The sequence below is a fragment of the Dendrobates tinctorius genome, unplaced genomic scaffold (assembly GCF_039654945.1).
Source record: "Dendrobates tinctorius isolate UK_male_01 unplaced genomic scaffold, ASM3965494v1 ptg000002l, whole genome shotgun sequence".
In the NCBI taxonomy this organism is placed as follows: Eukaryota; Metazoa; Chordata; class Amphibia; order Anura; family Dendrobatidae; genus Dendrobates; species Dendrobates tinctorius.
Genome location: NW_027361670.1, coordinates 475,195 through 494,385, shown reverse-complemented (window position 1 = coordinate 494,385; position 19,191 = coordinate 475,195). Strand labels below are relative to the sequence as shown.

General features: G+C 50.6%; 1 protein-coding gene across 3 annotated transcripts in view; it reads right to left on the bottom strand.

The window, feature by feature from the left end:
* Positions 1 to 6,836: 6,836 nt before the first annotated feature.
* NLGN2 (neuroligin 2) overlaps positions 6,837 to 19,191 on the bottom strand; it is a 297,004-nt gene continuing 284,649 nt past the window's right edge. For all 3 annotated transcript variants that reach the window (XM_073572928.1, XM_073572944.1, XM_073572935.1), the window contains 2 exons: positions 11,731 to 12,520; positions 6,837 to 11,307 (listed from right to left, as the gene is read on the bottom strand). In XM_073572928.1, coding sequence (XP_073429029.1) covers positions 10,464 to 11,307; positions 11,731 to 12,520 — 1,634 coding nt within the window. In that variant the 3' untranslated portion in view covers positions 6,837 to 10,463. The remainder of the gene's footprint in view (positions 11,308 to 11,730; positions 12,521 to 19,191) is intronic.

Below are 19,191 nucleotides of genomic sequence, written 5' to 3'. Positions count from 1 at the left end.
AGAACTACAGAGTATCAGGCAGGTAATGCTTCTACATGAGACCTCTGGGGCACCAGGCAGGCAATGCTTCTACATGAGACCTCTGGGGCACCAGGCAGGCAATGCTTCTACATGAGATCTCTGGGGCACCAGGCAGGCAATGCTTCTACATGAGAACTACAGGGTATCAGGCAGGTGATGCTTCTACATGAGACCTCTGGGGCACCAGGCAGGTAATGCTTCTACATGAGACCTCAGGGGCACCAGTCAGGCAATGCTTCTACATGAGACCTCTGGGGCACTAGGCAGGCGATGCTTCTACATGAGATCTCTGGGGCACCAGGCAGGCAATACTTCTACACGAGAACTACAGGGTATCAGGCAGGCGATGCTTCTACATGAGACCTCTGGGGCATCAGGCAGGTAATGCTTCTACATGATACCTCTGGGGCACCAGGCAGGCAATGCTTCTACATGAGACCTCTGGGGCACTAGGCAGGCGATGCTTCTACATGAGATCTCTGGGGCACCAGGCAGGCAGTGCTTCTACACGAGAACTACAGGGTATCAGGCAGGCGATGCTTCTACATGAGACCTCAGGGGCACCAGGCAGGTAATGCTTCTACATGAGACCTCTGGGGCATCAGGCAGGCAATGCTTCTACATGAGATCTCTGGGGCACCAGGCAGGCAATGCTTCTACACGAGAACTACAGGGTACCAGGCAGGTAATGCTTCTACATGAGACCCCCGGGGCACCAGGCAGACAATACTTCTAAATGAGACCCCGGGGGAATAGGCACACGATGCTTCCACATGAGACCCCCAAAGTGACAGGCAGGCAATGCTTCTACATGAGACGTTCGGGAACCAGGCAGTCAATGCTTCTACATGAGAACTCTGGGGCACCAGGCAGGCGGAACTTATACATGAGACCCCCAGGAACCAGGCAGGCAATGCTTCTACATGAGACCCCTAGGGCACCAGGTAGGCAAAACTTCTACAAGAGATCCCCAGGGCACCAGGCAGACGATGCTTCTACATAAGACCCTCGGGCACCAGGCAGGTGATGCTTCTACATGAAACTGCCGGGCACCAGGTAGGCAATGCTTTTACATAAGAACCCTGGGCCACCAAGCAGGCGATGCTTTTACATGAGACCCCTTGGGCAATAGGCAGGCTATGCTTCTACATGAGACCGCCAGGGCGTTAGGCAGGCGATACTTCTACATGACACCCCTGTGCACTAGGCAGGTGATGCTTTTACATGAGACCACTGGGACCCTAGGCAGGCGATGCTTCTACATGAGAACCCCAGGCCACTAGGCAGGCGATTCTTCTATATGAGACCGCCGGGGCACCAGGCAGGCGATACTTCTACATGAGATACCCCCGGGCACTAGGCAGGCAATGCTTTTACATGAGACCCCTGGGGAACCAGGCAGGCTATACTTCTACATGAGAACCCCGGACCACCAGGCAGGCTATGATTTTACATGAAGCGATGCTTTTACATGAGATCCCTGGGACACTAGACAGGCTATGCTTCTACATGAGACCACCAGGGCACCAGTCAGGTGATACTTCTACATGAGACCCCTGCGCACTAGACAGGTGATGCTTTTACATGAGACCACTCGGATACTAGGCAGGCGATGCTTCTACATGAGACCCCTGGGTCACTAGGCAGGCTATGCTTCTACGTGAGAACCCCGGGCCACCAGGCAGGCGATTCATCTACATGAGATCGCCGGGGCACCAGGTATTCGATACTTCTACATGAGACCCCACGGGCACTAGGCAGGCGATGCTTCTACATGAGACCTGAAACCCCCAGGGCACCCGACAGGTGATGATTTTACATAAGACCCCCGAGGCACCAGATAGGCGATAGTTCTACATGAGATCCCAGGGGGAACCAGATTGGCAATGCATCTACATGAGCCCTCCGGGGCATCAGGCAGACAATGCTTCTATGAGACCCCTTTGGCACCACAATGCAGGATCTGTTCCCAAAATCATACAAAGCGGCGTTAAAGACCCTGTATGTTGGCAACAATCGGCAGAATGATTGAACCTGAATGCTTATTCTGAACATGGCCATTTTTCCAATGAAAAAAAAATTGCTCACAATGAGGGGGAGAGAGCAATCCTGCCTACTGATCATTACTGCCTTCATATGATGAGCAAAACCTACAAAAGATAAAATGAAAAAAAACCCTGTAATTAAATAAATAAAAAGCAAAAGTGCATCTAAATCATACAGAGTATGATACTGTATTTGATCAAACATAGCATAAAAGCCGTCCCACCATCGACAAGGTGACTGTGTGGTCGGGGCGGTCCTACACTGTCTAGTATTAAAAACCTCGGTCCTTGTCTGCCCTTCTTCACAGACGTCAACTTTGACACATGATAAGGTTTTTAATATTAGACAGTGTAGGACCGCCCCGACCACAGAGTCACCTTGTCGATGGGGGGACGGCTTTTATGCTATGTTTGATCAAATACAGTATTACTAAGAACTCTGTATGATTTAGATGCACTTTTGCTTTTTATTTATTTAATTACAGCAGGGTTTTTTTTCATTTTCTCTCTTGTAGGTTTTGTATGCTTTTTGGCCATGTGAACATGCATTTATATGCTGCATGTGTACCAACTCAAACCAAGCCCAATTTTTGTGTTTTTTCTTCATATGATGAGCACTGGTCAGCGATATGCCCTATCAGCCTCGTTACATCTGCTCGTGTACCTACAGATGCCTCATAGGAGGCTGCGCAGAACGCCGCCATAGAGGCTGACAATAAGTAACACTACATGATCGGTGCTGTTCTTTGTGACTGTATCACACATGTGAAGCGTAGATACACTCCGCTGGAGGACCCTCAGAGCGTGGACACCTCATCGATACCGGACCATAGATCAGCTTTCTCTAATACAATAACAAACACCAGGGCAAAGTATTTTCTCCAAAATTTCTTTGTCACCTCCCTGAGGTCCCCGAAATGTGGCACCAGATGCTGTGAACACCTTGTCTTATGGATGGACTGCACTGCTGTGAGATTGTTACGGATCTTTTTTGCATCTTATAGTTGTGCAGCAACTTTGTAAAATATTCTATATAAGGGTTGGAGAAAAATACATTAAATTGGTGTTTATTGTTTTCTTCTTCTGTGATAGGAGAACATGGTTCAAGACCAGTAGCAGATAAACTACACCCTAGTGTCATCAGAGGACGTAGGTCAAGACCAGTAGCAAATAAAATACATCCTAGTGTCATCAGAGGACTGACTAGTACCTGATAAACTACACCCTAATGTCATCAGAGGACTTAGTTCAAAACCAGTAAAGAACAAACTACACCCTAGTGACATCAGAGAAGTTAGTTCACGACCAATAGCTGAAAAACTACACCATAGTGTCATCAGAGGAGTTAGTTCAAGACCAGTACCTGATACACTACCCTCTTAATTTAAGACCAGTACTTGATAACCTACACCTTATTGTCATTAGAGGCCCAAGTTCAAGACTAGTAACTGATACGCTACATCCTATTGTCATCAGAGAACTTAGTTCAAGACCAGTACCTGATAACCTACACTAATATCATAAGAGGACTTAGTTCAAAACCAGTATCTGATACACTACACTCTTCGTTTAACACCAGCACCTGATAAACTACACTGTAGTGTCATCAGAGAACATAGTTTAAGACCAGTACCTGATAAACTACACCTTAATGTCACCAGAGGACTTTGTTCAATACCAGTAGCTGACAACCTACACTCCAGTGACTTTAGAGAACTTAGTTCAAGACCAGTAGCTGAAAAACTACACCCTAATATCACTAATATCATCAGACCTGATACATGACATCCTAGTGTCATCAGAGGCCTTAGATCAAAACCAGTACCTGATATACTACACTCTTAGTTTAAGACCAATACTTGATAATCTACACCCTAGTGTCATCAGAGGACTTAGTTCAATACCAGTAGCTGACAAACTGCACCCTAGTGAAATCAGAGAACTTATTTCTAGAACAGTAGCTGACAAATTAAACCCTAGAATCATCAGAGGAGTTAGTTGTCCAAGACCAGTACCTGATATGTTACATACTGTCATCAGGGTACTTAGTTCAAAACCAGTACCTGATACACTACACTGTCGTGTTTCAAGGGACTTAGTTTAGGCCAAATACCTGATAAACTTCACCCTAGTATCATCAGAGGATTTATTTCAAGACCAATATGTGATATATTACATCCTATTGTCATCAGAGGACTTAGTTCAAGACCAGTACCTGATATGTTAGATCCTAGTGTCATAAGAGGACTTAGTTCATGACCAGTAGCTGATGCACTACAACCTTGTGTCATCAAAAAATGTAGGTAAACAACTGGTCCTGCCATGCTACTCCCTCATGTTAGCAAAGAACTTAAACACCTGGTCCTGATAATCTACACACTAAGAACTGTTTCCCAATAATCAGCATGTCTGCCACGTTTTAAAGATCGTCATTCTAGGCAGCACGTCATCTCGTGTAAACAGATGATGCTGCCGAAAACAATATTTCACGCACACAGAATGATGGTATTCATGATCATTCTGTGCATATTGAATAGTGGTTGGCCTGTCTGAACAGGGAACTAAAGTACTACTATTTGGTTTCTATGTAGATGATCGGTAATTACAGACGGCCTCTGGTCAACCTGTGTAAATGCAACTTAATGCATAACCTGTCTCTGACACTTCACCCTTATGCTATCATATACTTTAGATCAACACCTGGATCTTATACTCTACATCCTTGTGTTACTAGAGAGCTGATGTCAACACCAAGACTTAATCTCATACATCTATGTGCCAACCCCAACTTAGTTTAACATTTGAACCTGATACTCTACTATATTCAGATCATTAAAGTGCTTTGCTTAACACCAGGACCTGATGCCATACATCCTTGTGTCATCAGAGAACTTAGTTCAATACCAGAGTCTAATTTCTTCCTTCCTTGAGTTTTCATGGAAAAGATCAGATAGTTTCCATTATTGTGTTCTCAAAGTCTTTTGTTCGGTACTAGGATCCAATAGCTTTAGTTACGTATCAGGACCTGAGGGCTCACATCTACAGTGGGGCAAAAAAGTATTTAGTCAGTCAGCAATAGTGCAAGTTCCACCACTTAAAAAGATGAGAGGCGTCTGTAATTTACATCATAGGTAGACCTCAACTATGGGATACAAACTGAGAAAAAAAAATCCAGAAAATCACACTGTCTGTTTTTTTTTTTCATTTTATTTGCATATTATGGTGGAAAATAAGTATTTGGTCAGAAACAAAATTTCATCTCAATACTTTGTGATATATCCTTTGTTGGCAATGACAGAGGTCAAACGTTTTCTGTAAGTCTTCACAAGGTTGCCACACACTGTTGTTGGTATGTTGGCCCATTCCTCCATGCAGATCTCCTCTAGAGCAGTGATGTTTTTGGCTTTTCGCTTGGCAACACGGACTTTCAACTCCCTCCAAAGGTTTTCTATAGGGTTGAGATCTGGAGACTGGCTAGGCCACTCCAGGACCTTGAAATGCTTCTTACGAAGCCACTCCTTCGTTGCCCTGGCGGTGTGCTTTGGATCATTGTCATGTTGAAAGACCCAGCCACGTTTCATCATCAATGCCCTTGCTGATGGAAGGAGGTTTGCACTCAAAATCTCACGATACATGGCCCCATTCATTCTTTCATATACCCGGATCAGTCGTCCTGGCCCCTTTGCAGAGAAACAGCCCCAAAGCATGATGTTTCCACCACCATGCTTTACAGTAGGTATGGTGTTTGATGGATGCAACTCAGTATTCTTTTTCCTCCAAACACGACAAGTTGTGTTTCTACCAAACAGTTCCAGTTTGGTTTCATCAGACCATAGGACATTCTCCCAAAACTCCTCTGGATCATCCAAATGCTCTCTAGCAAACTTCAGACGGGCCCGGACATGTACAGGCTTAAGCAGTGGGACACGTCTGGCACTGCAGGATCTGAGTCCATGGTTGCGTAGTGTGTTACTTATGGTAGGCCTTGTTACATTGGTCCCAGCTCTCTGCAGTTCATTCACTAGGTCCCCCCGCGTGGTTCTGGGATTTTTGCTCACCGTTCTTGTGATCATTCTGACCCCACGGGGTGGGATTTTGCGTGGAGCACCAGATCGAGGGAGATTATCAGTGGTCTTGTATGTCTTCCATTTTCTAATTATTGCTCCCACAGTTGATTTCTTCACTCCAAGCTGGTTGGCTATTGCAGATTCAGTCTTCCCAGCCTGGTGCAGGGCCACAATTTTGTTTCTGGTGTCCTTTGACAGCTCTTTGGTCTTCACCATAGTGGAGTTTGGAGTCAGACTGTTTGAGGGTGTGCACAGGTGTCTTTTTATACTGATAACAAGTTTAAACAGGTGCCATTACTACAGGTAATGAGTGGAGGAAAGAGGAGACTCTTAAAGAAGAAGTTACAGGTCTGTGAGAGCCAGAAATCTTGATTGCTTGTTTCTGACCAAATACTTATTTTCCACCATAATATGCAAATAAAATGAAAAAAAAAACAGACAATGTGATTTTCTGGATTTTTTTTTCTCAGTTTGTCTCCCATAGTTGAGGTCTACCTATGATGTAAATTACAGACGCCTCTAATCTTTTTAAGTGGTGGAACTTGCACTATTGCTGACTGACTAAATACTTTTTTGCCCCACTGTATCTGCTCAAAGAACTTGGTTGGCTTACATCACAGATCAGAAAATCCTGACTTAGTGATTTTCAGGATCATTTCCCTTTTTCCAGAAGAAGAAGAAGAAAAAAACAACAACAACCATAATGTCACCAAAATTTGTCATTTTATTTCAGTCCAAGATCCCAAAAACAGAAGAAAATGAAAAAAAAAAAAGAAAAAAAGTGCCAGTACTTAACCAATTCAGCGCCAGGACCTACAAAGGCAATAAGGCATCTCCTGTGCCTTCACGTCATGTATATTTACACACATACGTTGATATGCGGCGGTCTGCGCCGTTGTACCCTGCCCATTGGAGTACAATGCCACAGATGGCTATATCTACATACGCACGCGTGCGTACATGTATATAGTGTCTATATACACACATCTGGGTGTGACCATCCTGTGCATATATATTTTATAGATATTTATATATTCCATATGTCTCTTTAATCATAGAACAATCTATATAATATAAATCTTCAGGTCAGTGAGGGTAGGGGGCTTCTCTGGTGCGCCGTTCCGGACAGCAGCCCACTGCACATACATTGTCTTCAGCCTCAGTGATTGAAGCTTAGAGCAGGATTCCTACAAGTTACAGCAGCCCCCCCACCATACCGGGACCCCCAGAAGTCTTTACTCATCATTTCATCTCCGCAGAAGACAAAATGGTCAATGGTGACCAACAAGCACGGAGGACGATCCACCGGCCATCAGCCCACACCGGCTGAATCAATGTCACCCCTCGTATGTTAACACCTGGGTAGACGGATCATTGCATGAGATGATGGTTATCTTACATGGTAGAAATCTGTGGAGGCCACTGAACTTCTGCGGGTCAGGGATGAAGGAGGACGTATTCGAGCCCTGAGGACAGAGGCTCTGACCTCACTAATAAATAGGAGTACCCGCTGCCACACTGCGTAGTGTTAGGAGCTCGATATGTCCAACCAAGGGGTCCAGGTCCCCAGGCAAATGCCCGTTTTTCCTTCAGGTCCTAGTCATCTTTTATAGGGATAAGCAATACGATATTGGTCAGACTAAGCCCGAGACTATCCAAAATTATATATAACTGGCCATACGCATGAAATGGAAGCGGGCAGTCTAGTAAGTATGGGGGGCTTCTGCCTCTCTCGTTATGGTTTTATCCTGTGTCCCTTCCTTTCTCTTCGGCCCCCTCCTGTCTCTTCCGTCTCCTCTGTTGTTTTCTCTGTCCTCTCCTCTCCTGTCTCCTCTGTCCCCTCCTGTATCCTCTGTCCTCTTGTTTCTTGTCTCCTCTGTCCTCTCCTGTCCCTGTCTTTTGTTTCCGTTGTTACTTCCTGTCTCCTGCCCTCTACTGTCTTCTCTGTCCCCTCCTCTTCCCTCTCCTGTCTCCTCTGTCCTCTCCTGTCCCTGTCTTTTGTTTCCTTTGTTACTTCCTGTCTCCTGCCCTCTACTGTCTTCTCTGTCCCCTCCTCTGCCCTCTCCTGTCTCCTCTGTCCTTTTCTGTTTCCTTTGTCACCTCCTGTCTCCTCTCCTTTCCCCACCTCTGTTCTCTCCTGTTTACTCTGTCCTCTCCTGTTTCCTCTGTCCTTTCCCGTTTCCTCTGTCCTCTCCTGTTTCCTCTGTCCTCTTTTGTTCTCTCCTGTCTCCTCTGTCCTCTTCTGTTTCCTCTGTCCTCTCCTGTCTCATCTGTCCTCTCCTGTCTCCTCTGTGGTTTCTTCTGTCCTCTCCTGTCTCCTCTGTCGTCTTCTGTCTCCTCTGTCCTCCTGTTTCCTCTGTCCTATTTTGTCCTCTCTTGTCCCCTCCTCTGTCATCTCCTGTTTTCTCTGACTTCTCCTATCCCCTCCTCTGTCCACTCCTGCTTCTTCTGTCCTCTCCTGTCGCCTCTGTCCTCTCCTGTCCCCTCCCGTTCTCTCCTGTCCCTCCTCTGTCTTCTCCTGTCGCCTCTGTCCTCCTGTTTCCTCTGTCCTATTTTGTCCTCTCCTGTCTCCTCTGTCCTCTCCGGTTTCTTCTGTCCTCTCCTGTCCCCTCCTCTGTCCTCTCCTGTCTCCTCTGTCCTCTCCTGTTCCCTCCTCTGTCCTCTCCTGTCCCTCCTCTGTCTTCTCCTGTCGCCTCTGTCCTCCTGTTTCCTCTGTCCTATTTTGTCCTCTCCTGTCTCCTCTGTCCTCTCCGGTTTCTTCTGTCCTCTTCTGTCCTATTTTGTCCTCTCCTGTCCCCTCCTCTGTCCTCTCCTGTCCCTCCTCTGTCTTCTCCTGTCGCCTCTGTCCTCCTGTTTCCTCTGTCCTATTTTGTCCTTTCCTGTCCTCTCCTGTTTCTTCTGTCCTCTCCTCTGTCCTCTCCTGTCTCCTCTGGTGAAGGCTTATCTGATCATCCATCAGAAATCCGAGTGTGGGATCCTTCTTCCCCCTGGCATGATCTGTTTGGGGGAGTATGGAAGACCCTACACTTTGGACTTTCGGCGGCTTTGGCTGACTGTCTGTCATCTGATGCGCTAATGATGTAACTTGCAGGAATCCTGGGATCTCTTCTAAGCAAAGGCGTTTGACGATTTCATGTACAGAAATCTTTTTGTGACCCTGCAGCCTGTACACTGGATCACTGGATCGGCCTGAATCTGGTCCTCCAGGATCTTCTAATCGCTGCCTGCCGCCATCTCAGCTTCCTATTCGCCATGTCAGACCCACATCCTCACAGGGAACGTAAGGTCTCAATGTGCTTCTGGTGACGAACCTGGTGCCTGTAAATGTAGAGGAAGAAGTGGAGGAGAGGACGGGTGGGACAGTGAGGAGATCGGGGCCGTAGGGGAGACCTTGTCAGGGAAGATCTGCGAGAAATCTGAGCCCAGAACTGAGGACAATGATGAGAAATAGAACATCAGATAAAAGAATGATTGGTCGGACGAGAGCCCCCCCCAGCTTATTTTGGCACTCACACTTCCCTTCCCCCCTTGTTTTTACCCAGGCACCTGGGACTATGGCAGTGGAGAGGCAGAACAGTTCCAAACCTTTGAGACACCCCCAAGTTACTGACGAGCCGGCCCACCCAGTCTGAGAGGAGGAAGGGATCATTGGCACTGTGTGTTTTTTTAGGAGGAAGGGGCTTCAGTTTAGCCAGTCATGCATTCACCCTCCCGAATACATTCACCCCCTGCCCTCTTCTCTTGTGGATGGTCATTTCGGCTGTTGGGGAGCAGTTTAGTCCTTGAAGATTCAGTGCATTGAACTCGCCAGACTGCGGGGGTCTGCGATGTCCCGCGCCCAGTGCAGTGTTCCCATCAAATGAACTTCGTCCTGGAATAAAAACAATAAAGCCGATGTAGAAGTGAGTCATTGGAGGGTGCGGGCCTAATCACCTAGACCGCCGTACCTCCCGTAGCCGGACCCCCATCCCTTTCTAAAAAGAGAAGCAGGGGGTATAATTTATTAGATCAAAACACTTGTATCCTCCCCTACAATCCCATTAAATATCTGTCTCTTTGACCCTGTTTCCCCCATGACGTTGGCAGAGATTCCAGTTGCTTGATCACTGGGAGCAGTTTTTATAGCCTGAGGTGGGCAAAGGGGGGCACGGGGAGCGAGGGTAGTTCGTCTCTTGCTCCCTCATTATAAACAAGTCATTGTATCTACCCCATCCCCTGCCATAAGGCAAAATCCAGCTCAGGCTTGGTAGGCCCAGAAAGCCAGCGTAGCTGTTCATAAGAAGAAGGGGAGACGGGGGCAGCGTATGGGTGGAGGAGAGGCCTAGCACCACTATACCCTTGTGGTCGAATGCGGGTGAGGAAGGGTATTGTTGTGGGCAGTGGTGGGGAATGTATTGAAAGGGTGTAATGAGGGTAGCCCCGAAATGGTGCTTGGAGCCATAACGGAGGATGGAGGTGGAGGTGGCGGAGGGAGTGGAGCGTCCTCAGGGGCTCTTCTCAGTGCCAGCGTGTAGTCAGGAGGACACGCTGGCCTCAGTATATCATGTGGCCTCAGTGGTTCCAGATCTGGAGCCCCACCAGCTCTTTTGATCTGAAGGGACATAAGCTCTTCTTCTGGTCCATGGTGTGCCAGGTCATTGCCGGGGGCACCTCCACGCCCAGGGCTGTGTCTCCGCTGTCGCAGTTCATGACGTCTATCTCTTTTGTAGTAAAGAGCAGCAAAAGCCAAAATGTTGAGAAACAGAAGTGAAGCCCCCACAGCTACCGTCACACTGAGCTCCGTGGAGTAGTCACGGGAGTCGCCAGGGAAGGGAGAATATCGAGGCCGTTCCACCAACTCATCATCATCCCCGTCAGGAGGAAGCGTGGAGTGTGGGCGGCGTGTTGTACTTCCGCTGTTTGTCCTGGAGCCGGGTGTCCAGCGGGTGCTGTACGGGGGTAATCTGGTGGTGGTAGAGGGGTGCTGTACCGTATTGAGATTGTGAAGGTGAGGGACTAATTCCAACCAGAAGGCAACCTTGTTGGCACGATAGTTGTCCTTGACACGAGGCTTCAGGCCAATATGTAGATACTGCTTCTCCTTCGGGTTAAACTTTGTCCACACCATCTCTTCAAACCGGTTGGGCTTGGTGTGAATGAACTTGGTGTCTTGAGGAACGGGCTGGTTGGGATCCCTAAAAGGAAAATGCAGACAATAAAAAAGGATGATACTGTCAATAGTGTAATAAAGGTGAAACCATATGTCGAATGTACCCTGGCGAGTGAGTTATCTATATCCAGACGTACCCCGGTAATGGTTTAATATCTGATGGGAACATCAAGGGGTAAAGCACAATCACTATAGCACTGACTATTCAGATGGGATTTACCCTGCTATGGAAAAGCCACAGAAGGTAGAGAACATAGCCAATGTTGGTATACAGAACATCAGGGGTATAGTCCTTAATGACATGGTGGTATTACATAGTAGGTAGGCTAGATTACACAGATGTGATGGTATAGATGATTAGGTGAGGATGTGGTTGGCAGGAATGTCCTACTAGAAGACCCTTAAGTAACAGATAAAGAAATGGTGGAACAGGAACTGGAAATCTCACCCAGTTTTGGCAAAGTTGGTCCAGTAGGTCATGACCACAGCACTTAGCATCACATCATTTTTAGAGAAATTGCATGGAAAAAGGTCTGTGGCTCCAACCATGGGAACACCAAACACATAGGGCACTTCATCTCCATGGGCCGCCTCTCCCCACTCAGGTCTTCCTTCAGCCTGGCATCGGTGGTAGAAGGCATAGAAGTAAACGGGTGACTCGTACTCTGCATGGAATCGAGCCGTTGCCACAGCAGGTGCCACCCATTGGTGGTCAGTAAACAAAGCCAGCAGGGTCTTTCTTCTCATGTCACCATTGTCACGGTCTGCCCAGTCTGTGTACATGAACTTGATGGTCTCACGTAGAACATCTTTTCCTTCTGGGTAGCCATAGAGATTGTCCACAAAATTAGACACGGTAAAATCAAAGTAACTGGCAGAGATGCCGTCCTCACTTTCCAGAGTGTCTTCAACAAACTTCAGACCCTCGCCCTGGTTCACCCCCATCAAGATGTCGTAGTTCAAGAACTCGCCCTGTTCCATTAGGATCTCTGGGTCATCGGGGACCACATCGCCATCCACGACAGGTCCGAAAGCAATATGGTACCTGGCCGGCTGGATGTCTTGGTCCACCAGGTCTCGGTGTGGCTTTCTTCGGAGGCAGCTCACCATCTCGGCATTATCGGTATAATCACAGCCCACCTTGGCAGCTAGTAGACGGGTGTACTTCAGAGGCTCGTAGTTCACAGACCAGCTGGAGATTGCAGTCCCACTTTGTGCGATGGCTTTCTGGAAAAGTCCTGAAGGAAGGAGAAAAGAGAATTAATGTGACAGACAGATGACAGTGCCTAAAAGGTCATGGAGAATGGACATGTCCTGGTTGGGAGAGAAAAAACATCAGGAATACGGGGAATCGAAGTCTCAGCGCTCACGAATGAAGTCTGATATCGTGATTCATCCTAAGAGGAAAAAATCCTCCCATTGCAAAGCTGCCCCGAAGCACTAACGAAGGTGATGACCCATCGAAAACTGTCCTAGGATGCCTCACGTTCCTGCCGCAGCCGAATTATTCTGCTGTGTAGGGAACAAGGCGTGAAGAACACAGCTACAGCTCTACTTCAGAGACCCTGTACACATTAAGGAAAGATCGGCCAAAACGGGCAATCATCGGCTGCCGCTCTGTGTGCCCAGGACGATGGGTAATAGGCCGCTCTGTGTGCCCAGGACGATGGGTAATAGGCCGCTCTGTGTGCCCAGGACGATGGGTAATAGGCCGCTCTGTGTGCACAGGACGATGGGTAATAGGCCGCTCTGTGTGCACAGGACGATGGGTAATAGGCCGCTCTGTGTGCACTGGACGATGGGTAATAGGCCGCTCTGTGTGCACTGGACGATGGGTAATAGGCCGCTCTGTGTGCACAGGACGATGGGTAATAGGCCGCTCTGTGTGCCCAGGACGATGGGTAATAGGCCGCTCTGTGTGCACAGGACGATGGGTAATAGGCCGCTCTGTGTGCACAGGACGATGGGTAATAGGCCGCTCTGTGTGCATTGGACGATGGGTAATAGGCCGCTCTGTGTGCACAGGACGATGGGTAATAGGCCGCTCTGTGTGCACAGGACGATGGGTAATAGGCCGCTCTGTGTGCACTGGACGATGGGTAATAGGCCGCTCTGTGTGCACTGGACGATGGGTAATAGGCCGCTCTGTGTGCACAGGACGATGGGTAATAGGCCGCTCTGTGTGCCCAGGACGATGGGTAATAGGCCGCTCTGTGTGCCCAGGACGATGGGTAATAGGCCGCTCTGTGTGCACAGGACGATGAATAATAGGCCGCTCTGTGTGCCCAGGACGATGGGTAATAGGCCGCTCTGTGTGCACAGGACGATGGGTAATAGGCCGCTCTGTGTGCTCAGGACGATGGGTAATAGACCGCTCTGTGTGCACAGGACGATGGGTAATAGGCCGCTCTGTGTGCATAGGACGATGGGTAATAGGCCGCTCTGTGTGCACAGGACGATGGGTAATAGGCCGCTCTGTGTGCACAGGACGATGGGTAATAGGCCGCTCTGTGTGCCCAGGACAATGGGTAATAGGCCGCTCTGTGTGCACAGGACGATGGGTAATAGGCCGCTCTGTGTGCACTGGACGATGGGTAATAGGCCGCTCTGTGTGCACAGGACGATGGGTAATAGGCCGCTCTGTGTGCACTGGACGATGGGTAATAGGCCGCTCTGTGTGCACAGGACGATGGGTAATAGGCCGCTCTGTGTGCACTGGACAATGGGTAATAGGCCGCTCTGTGTGCACAGGACGATGGGTAATAGGCCGCTCTGTGTGCACAGGACGATGGGTAATAGGCCGCTCTGTGTGCCAAGGACGATGGGTAATAGGCCGCTCTGTGTGCCCAGGACGATGGGTAATAGGCCGCTCTGTGTGCCCAGGACGATGGGTAATAGGCCGCTCTGTGTGCCCAGGACGATGGGTAATAGGCCGCTCTGTGTGCTCAGGACGATGGGTAATAGGCCGCTCTGTGTGCACAGGACGATGGGTAATAGGCCGCTCTGTGTGCACAGGACGATGGGTAATAGGCCGCTCTGTGTGCACAGGACGATGGGTAATAGGCCGCTCTGTGTGCACAGGACGATGGGTAATAGGCCGCTCTGTGTGCACAGGACGATGGGTAATAGGCCGCTCTGTGTGCTCAGGACGATGGGTAATAGGCCGCTCTGTGTGCACAGGACGATGGGTAATAGGCCGCTCTGTGTGCACAGGACGATGGGTAATAGGCCGCTCTGTGTGCACTGGACGATGGGTAATAGGCCGCTCTGTGTGCACAGGACGATGGGTAATAGGCCGCTCTGTGTGCACAGGACGATAGGTAATAGGCCGCTCTGTGTGCACAGGACGATGGGTAATAGGCCGCTCTGTGTGCACAGGACGATGGGTAATAGGCCGCTCTGTGTGCACTGGACGATGGGTAATAGGCCGCTCTGTGTGCACAGGACAATGGGTAATAGGCCGCTCTGTGTGCACAGGACGATAGGTAATAGGCCGCTCTGTGTGCACAGGACGATGGGTAATAGGCCGCTCTGTGTGCACAGGACGATGGGTAATAGGCCGCTCTGTGTGCACTGGACGATGGGTAATAGGCCGCTCTGTGTGCACAGGACGATGGGTAATAGGCCGCTCTGTGTGCACAGGACGATGGGTAATAGGCCGCTCTGTGTGCACAGGACGATGGGTAATAGGCCGCTCTGTGTGCACAGGACGATGGGTAATAGGCCGCTCTGTGTGCACAGGACGATGGGTAATAGGCCGCTCTGTGTGCACAGGACGATGGGTAATAGGCCGCTCTGTGTGCACTGGACGATGGGTAATAGGCCGCTCTGTGTGCACAGGACGATGGGTAATAGGCCGCTCTGTGTGCACTGGACAATGGGTAATAGGCCGCTCTGTGTGCACAGGACGATGGGTAATAGGCCGCTCTGTGTGCACAGGACGATGGGTAATAGGCCGCTCTGTGTGCCAAGGACGATGGGTAATAGGCCGCTCTGTGTGCCCAGGACGATGGGTAATAGGCCGCTCTGTGTGCCCAGGACGATGGGTAATAGGCCGCTCTGTGTGCCCAGGACGATGGGTAATAGGCCGCTCTGTGTGCTCAGGACGATGGGTAATAGGCCGCTCTGTGTGCACTGGACAATGGGTAATAGGCCGCTCTGTGTGCACAGGACGATGGGTAATAGGCCGCTCTGTGTGCACAGGACGATGGGTAATAGGCCGCTCTGTGTGCCAAGGACGATGGGTAATAGGCCGCTCTGTGTGCCCAGGACGATGGGTAATAGGCCGCTCTGTGTGCCCAGGACGATGGGTAATAGGCCGCTCTGTGTGCCCAGGACGATGGGTAATAGGCCGCTCTGTGTGCTCAGGACGATGGGTAATAGGCCGCTCTGTGTGCACAGGACGATGGGTAATAGGCCGCTCTGTGTGCACAGGACGATGGGTAATAGGCCGCTCTGTGTGCACAGGACGATGGGTAATAGGCCGCTCTGTGTGCACAGGACGATGGGTAATAGGCCGCTCTGTGTGCACAGGACGATGGGTAATAGGCCGCTCTGTGTGCTCAGGACGATGGGTAATAGGCCGCTCTGTGTGCACAGGACGATGGGTAATAGGCCGCTCTGTGTGCACAGGACGATGGGTAATAGGCCGCTCTGTGTGCACTGGACGATGGGTAATAGGCCGCTCTGTGTGCACAGGACGATGGGTAATAGGCCGCTCTGTGTGCACAGGACGATAGGTAATAGGCCGCTCTGTGTGCACAGGACGATGGGTAATAGGCCGCTCTGTGTGCACAGGACGATGGGTAATAGGCCGCTCTGTGTGCACTGGACGATGGGTAATAGGCCGCTCTGTGTGCACAGGACAATGGGTAATAGGCCGCTCTGTGTGCACAGGACGATAGGTAATAGGCCGCTCTGTGTGCACAGGACGATGGGTAATAGGCCGCTCTGTGTGCACAGGACGATGGGTAATAGGCCGCTCTGTGTGCACTGGACGATGGGTAATAGGCCGCTCTGTGTGCACAGGACGATGGGTAATAGGCCGCTCTGTGTGCACAGGACGATGGGTAATAGGCCGCTCTGTGTGCACAGGACGATGGGTAATAGGCCGCTCTGTGTGCACAGGACGATGGGTAATAGGCCGCTCTGTGTGCACAGGACGATGGGTAATAGGCCGCTCTGTGTGCACTGGACGATGGGTAATAGGCCGCTCTGTGTGCACTGGACGATGGGTAATAGGCCGCTCTGTGTGCACAGGACGATGGGTAATAGGCCGCTCTGTGTGCCCAGGACAATGGGTAATAGGCCGCTCTGTGTGCACAGGACGATGGGTAATAGGCCGCTCTGTGTGCACTGGACGATGGGTAATAGGCCGCTCTGTGTGCACAGGACGATGGATAATAGGCCGCTCTGTGTGCACTGGACGATGGGTAATAGGCCGCTCTGTGTGCACAGGACGATGGGTAATAGGCCGCTCTGTGTGCACAGGACGATGGGTAATAGGCCGCTCTGTGTGCCAAGGACGATGGGTAATAGGCCGCTCTGTGTGCCCAGGACGATGGGTAATAGGCCGCTCTGTGTGCCCAGGACGATGGGTAATAGGCCGCTCTGTGTGCCCAGGACGATGGGTAATAGGCCGCTCTGTGTGCTCAGGACGATGGGTAATAGGCCGCTCTGTGTGCACAGGACGATGGGTAATAGGCCGCTCTGTGTGCACAGGACGATGGGTAATAGGCCGCTCTGTGTGCACAGGACGATGGGTAATAGGCCGCTCTGTGTGCACAGGACGATGGGTAATAGGCCGCTCTGTGTGTACAGGACGATGGGTAATAGGCCGCTCTGTGTGCTCAGGACGATGGGTAATAGGCCGCTCTGTGTGCACAGGACGATGGGTAATAGGCCGCTCTGTGTGCACAGGACGATGGGTAATAGGCCGCTCTGTGTGCACTGGACGATGGGTAATAGGCCGCTCTGTGTGCACAGGACGATGGGTAATAGGCCGCTCTGTGTGCACAGGACGATAGGTAATAGGCCGCTCTGTGTGCACAGGATGATGGGTAATAGGCCGCTCTGTGTGCACAGGACGATGGGTAATAGGCCGCTCTGTGTGCACTGGACGATGGGTAATAGGCCGCTCTGTTTGCACAGGACAATGGGTAATAGGCCGCTCTGTGTGCACAGGACGATAGGTAATAGGCCGCTCTGTGTGCACAGGACGATGGGTAATAGGCCGCTCTGTGTGCACAGGACGATGGGTAATAGGCCGCTCTGTGTGCACTGGACGATGGGTAATAGGCCGCTCTGTGTGCACAGGACGATGGGTAATAGGCCGCTCTGTGTGCACAGGACGATAGGTAATAGGCCGCTCTGTGTGCACAGGACGATGGGTAATAGGCCGCTCTGTGTGCACAGGACGATGGGTAATAGGCCGCTCTGTGTGCACAGGACGATGGGTAATAGGCCGCTCTGTGTGCACAGGACGATGGGTAATAGGCCGCTCTGTGTGCACAGGACGATGGGTAATAGGCCGCTTTGTGTGCACAGGACGATGGGTAATAGGCCGCTCTGTGTGCTCAGGACGATGGGTAATAGGCCGCTCTGTGTGCACAGGACGATGGGTAATAGGCCGCTCTGTGTGCACTGGACAATGGGTAATAGGCCGCTCTGTGTGCACAGGACGATGGGTAATAGGCCGCTCTGTGTGCACAGGACGATGGGTAATAGGCCGCTCTGTGTGCACAGGACGATGGGTAATAGGCCGCTCTGTGTGCACAGGACGATGGGTAATAGGCCGCTCTGTGTGCACAGGACGATAGGTAATAGGCCGCTCTGTGTGCACAGGACGATGGGTAATAGGCCGCTCTGTGTGCACAGGACGATGGGTAATAGGCCGCTCTGTGTGCACAGGACGATGGGTAATAGGCCGCTCTGTGTGCACAGGACGATGGGTAATAGGCCGCTCTGTGTGCACAGGACGATGGGTAATAGGCCGCTTTGTGTGCACAGGACGATGGGTAATAGGCCGCTCTGTGTGCTCAGGACGATGGGTAATAGGCCGCTCTGTGTGCACAGGACGATGGGTAATAGGCCGCTCTGTGTGCACTGGACAATGGGTAATAGGCCGCTCTGTGTGCACAGGACGATGGGTAATAGGCCGCTCTGTGTGCACAGGACGATGGGTAATAGGCCGCTCTGTGTGCACAGGACGATGGGTAATAGGCCGCTCTTTGCGCACAGTCAGTTTCCTCCGCACTGCGCCCTGTGTATAAGGCTGGTCTCATACGTCCAGGTAATTCCGGTACCGTGTGCCGCATGTGAGCCGCATCAGAACCACATGGACGGCGCGGGAAGACGCGCTACAGTAAAAGCGCTGTTCCTGGCGGCTGGTGCTGACCGCGGCTGTCATTCTGCTCTGCCGGCAACAGTGAGCAGGAGAGAAAGAATGAATGAAAACCCGATGTGGGGTACCCCCTAGTTTTGACAACCAAGCTGACTAAAGCTGACACCTGAGGGCTGCAGCCCCCAGCTGTAAGTTTCGTCTGGTTGGTTCATAAACTGAGGGGGACCCCAAGTCGGGTTTTCATTCATTCTTTCTCTCCTGCTCACTGTTGCCGGCAGAGCAGAATGACAGCCGCGGTCAGCACCAGCCGCAGGGGAACAACGGCTTACCTCCCGGCGGCTGTCCGTGAGCACGGAGGACAGTGTGAACTGTTCTCTGTGTGCACGTGTTCAGCATTTTTGTGGACCGTGTGCTCCCATGAACACTGACATGTCTCCGGGTTTCTCACACGGACCGTGTGTCCGTGAAAACACGCTGACATGTGCAGAGACACATTCATTTTAATGCGTCTACGTGTGTCAGTGTCTCCGGTACGTGAGGAAACTGTCACTACATGTACCGGAGACA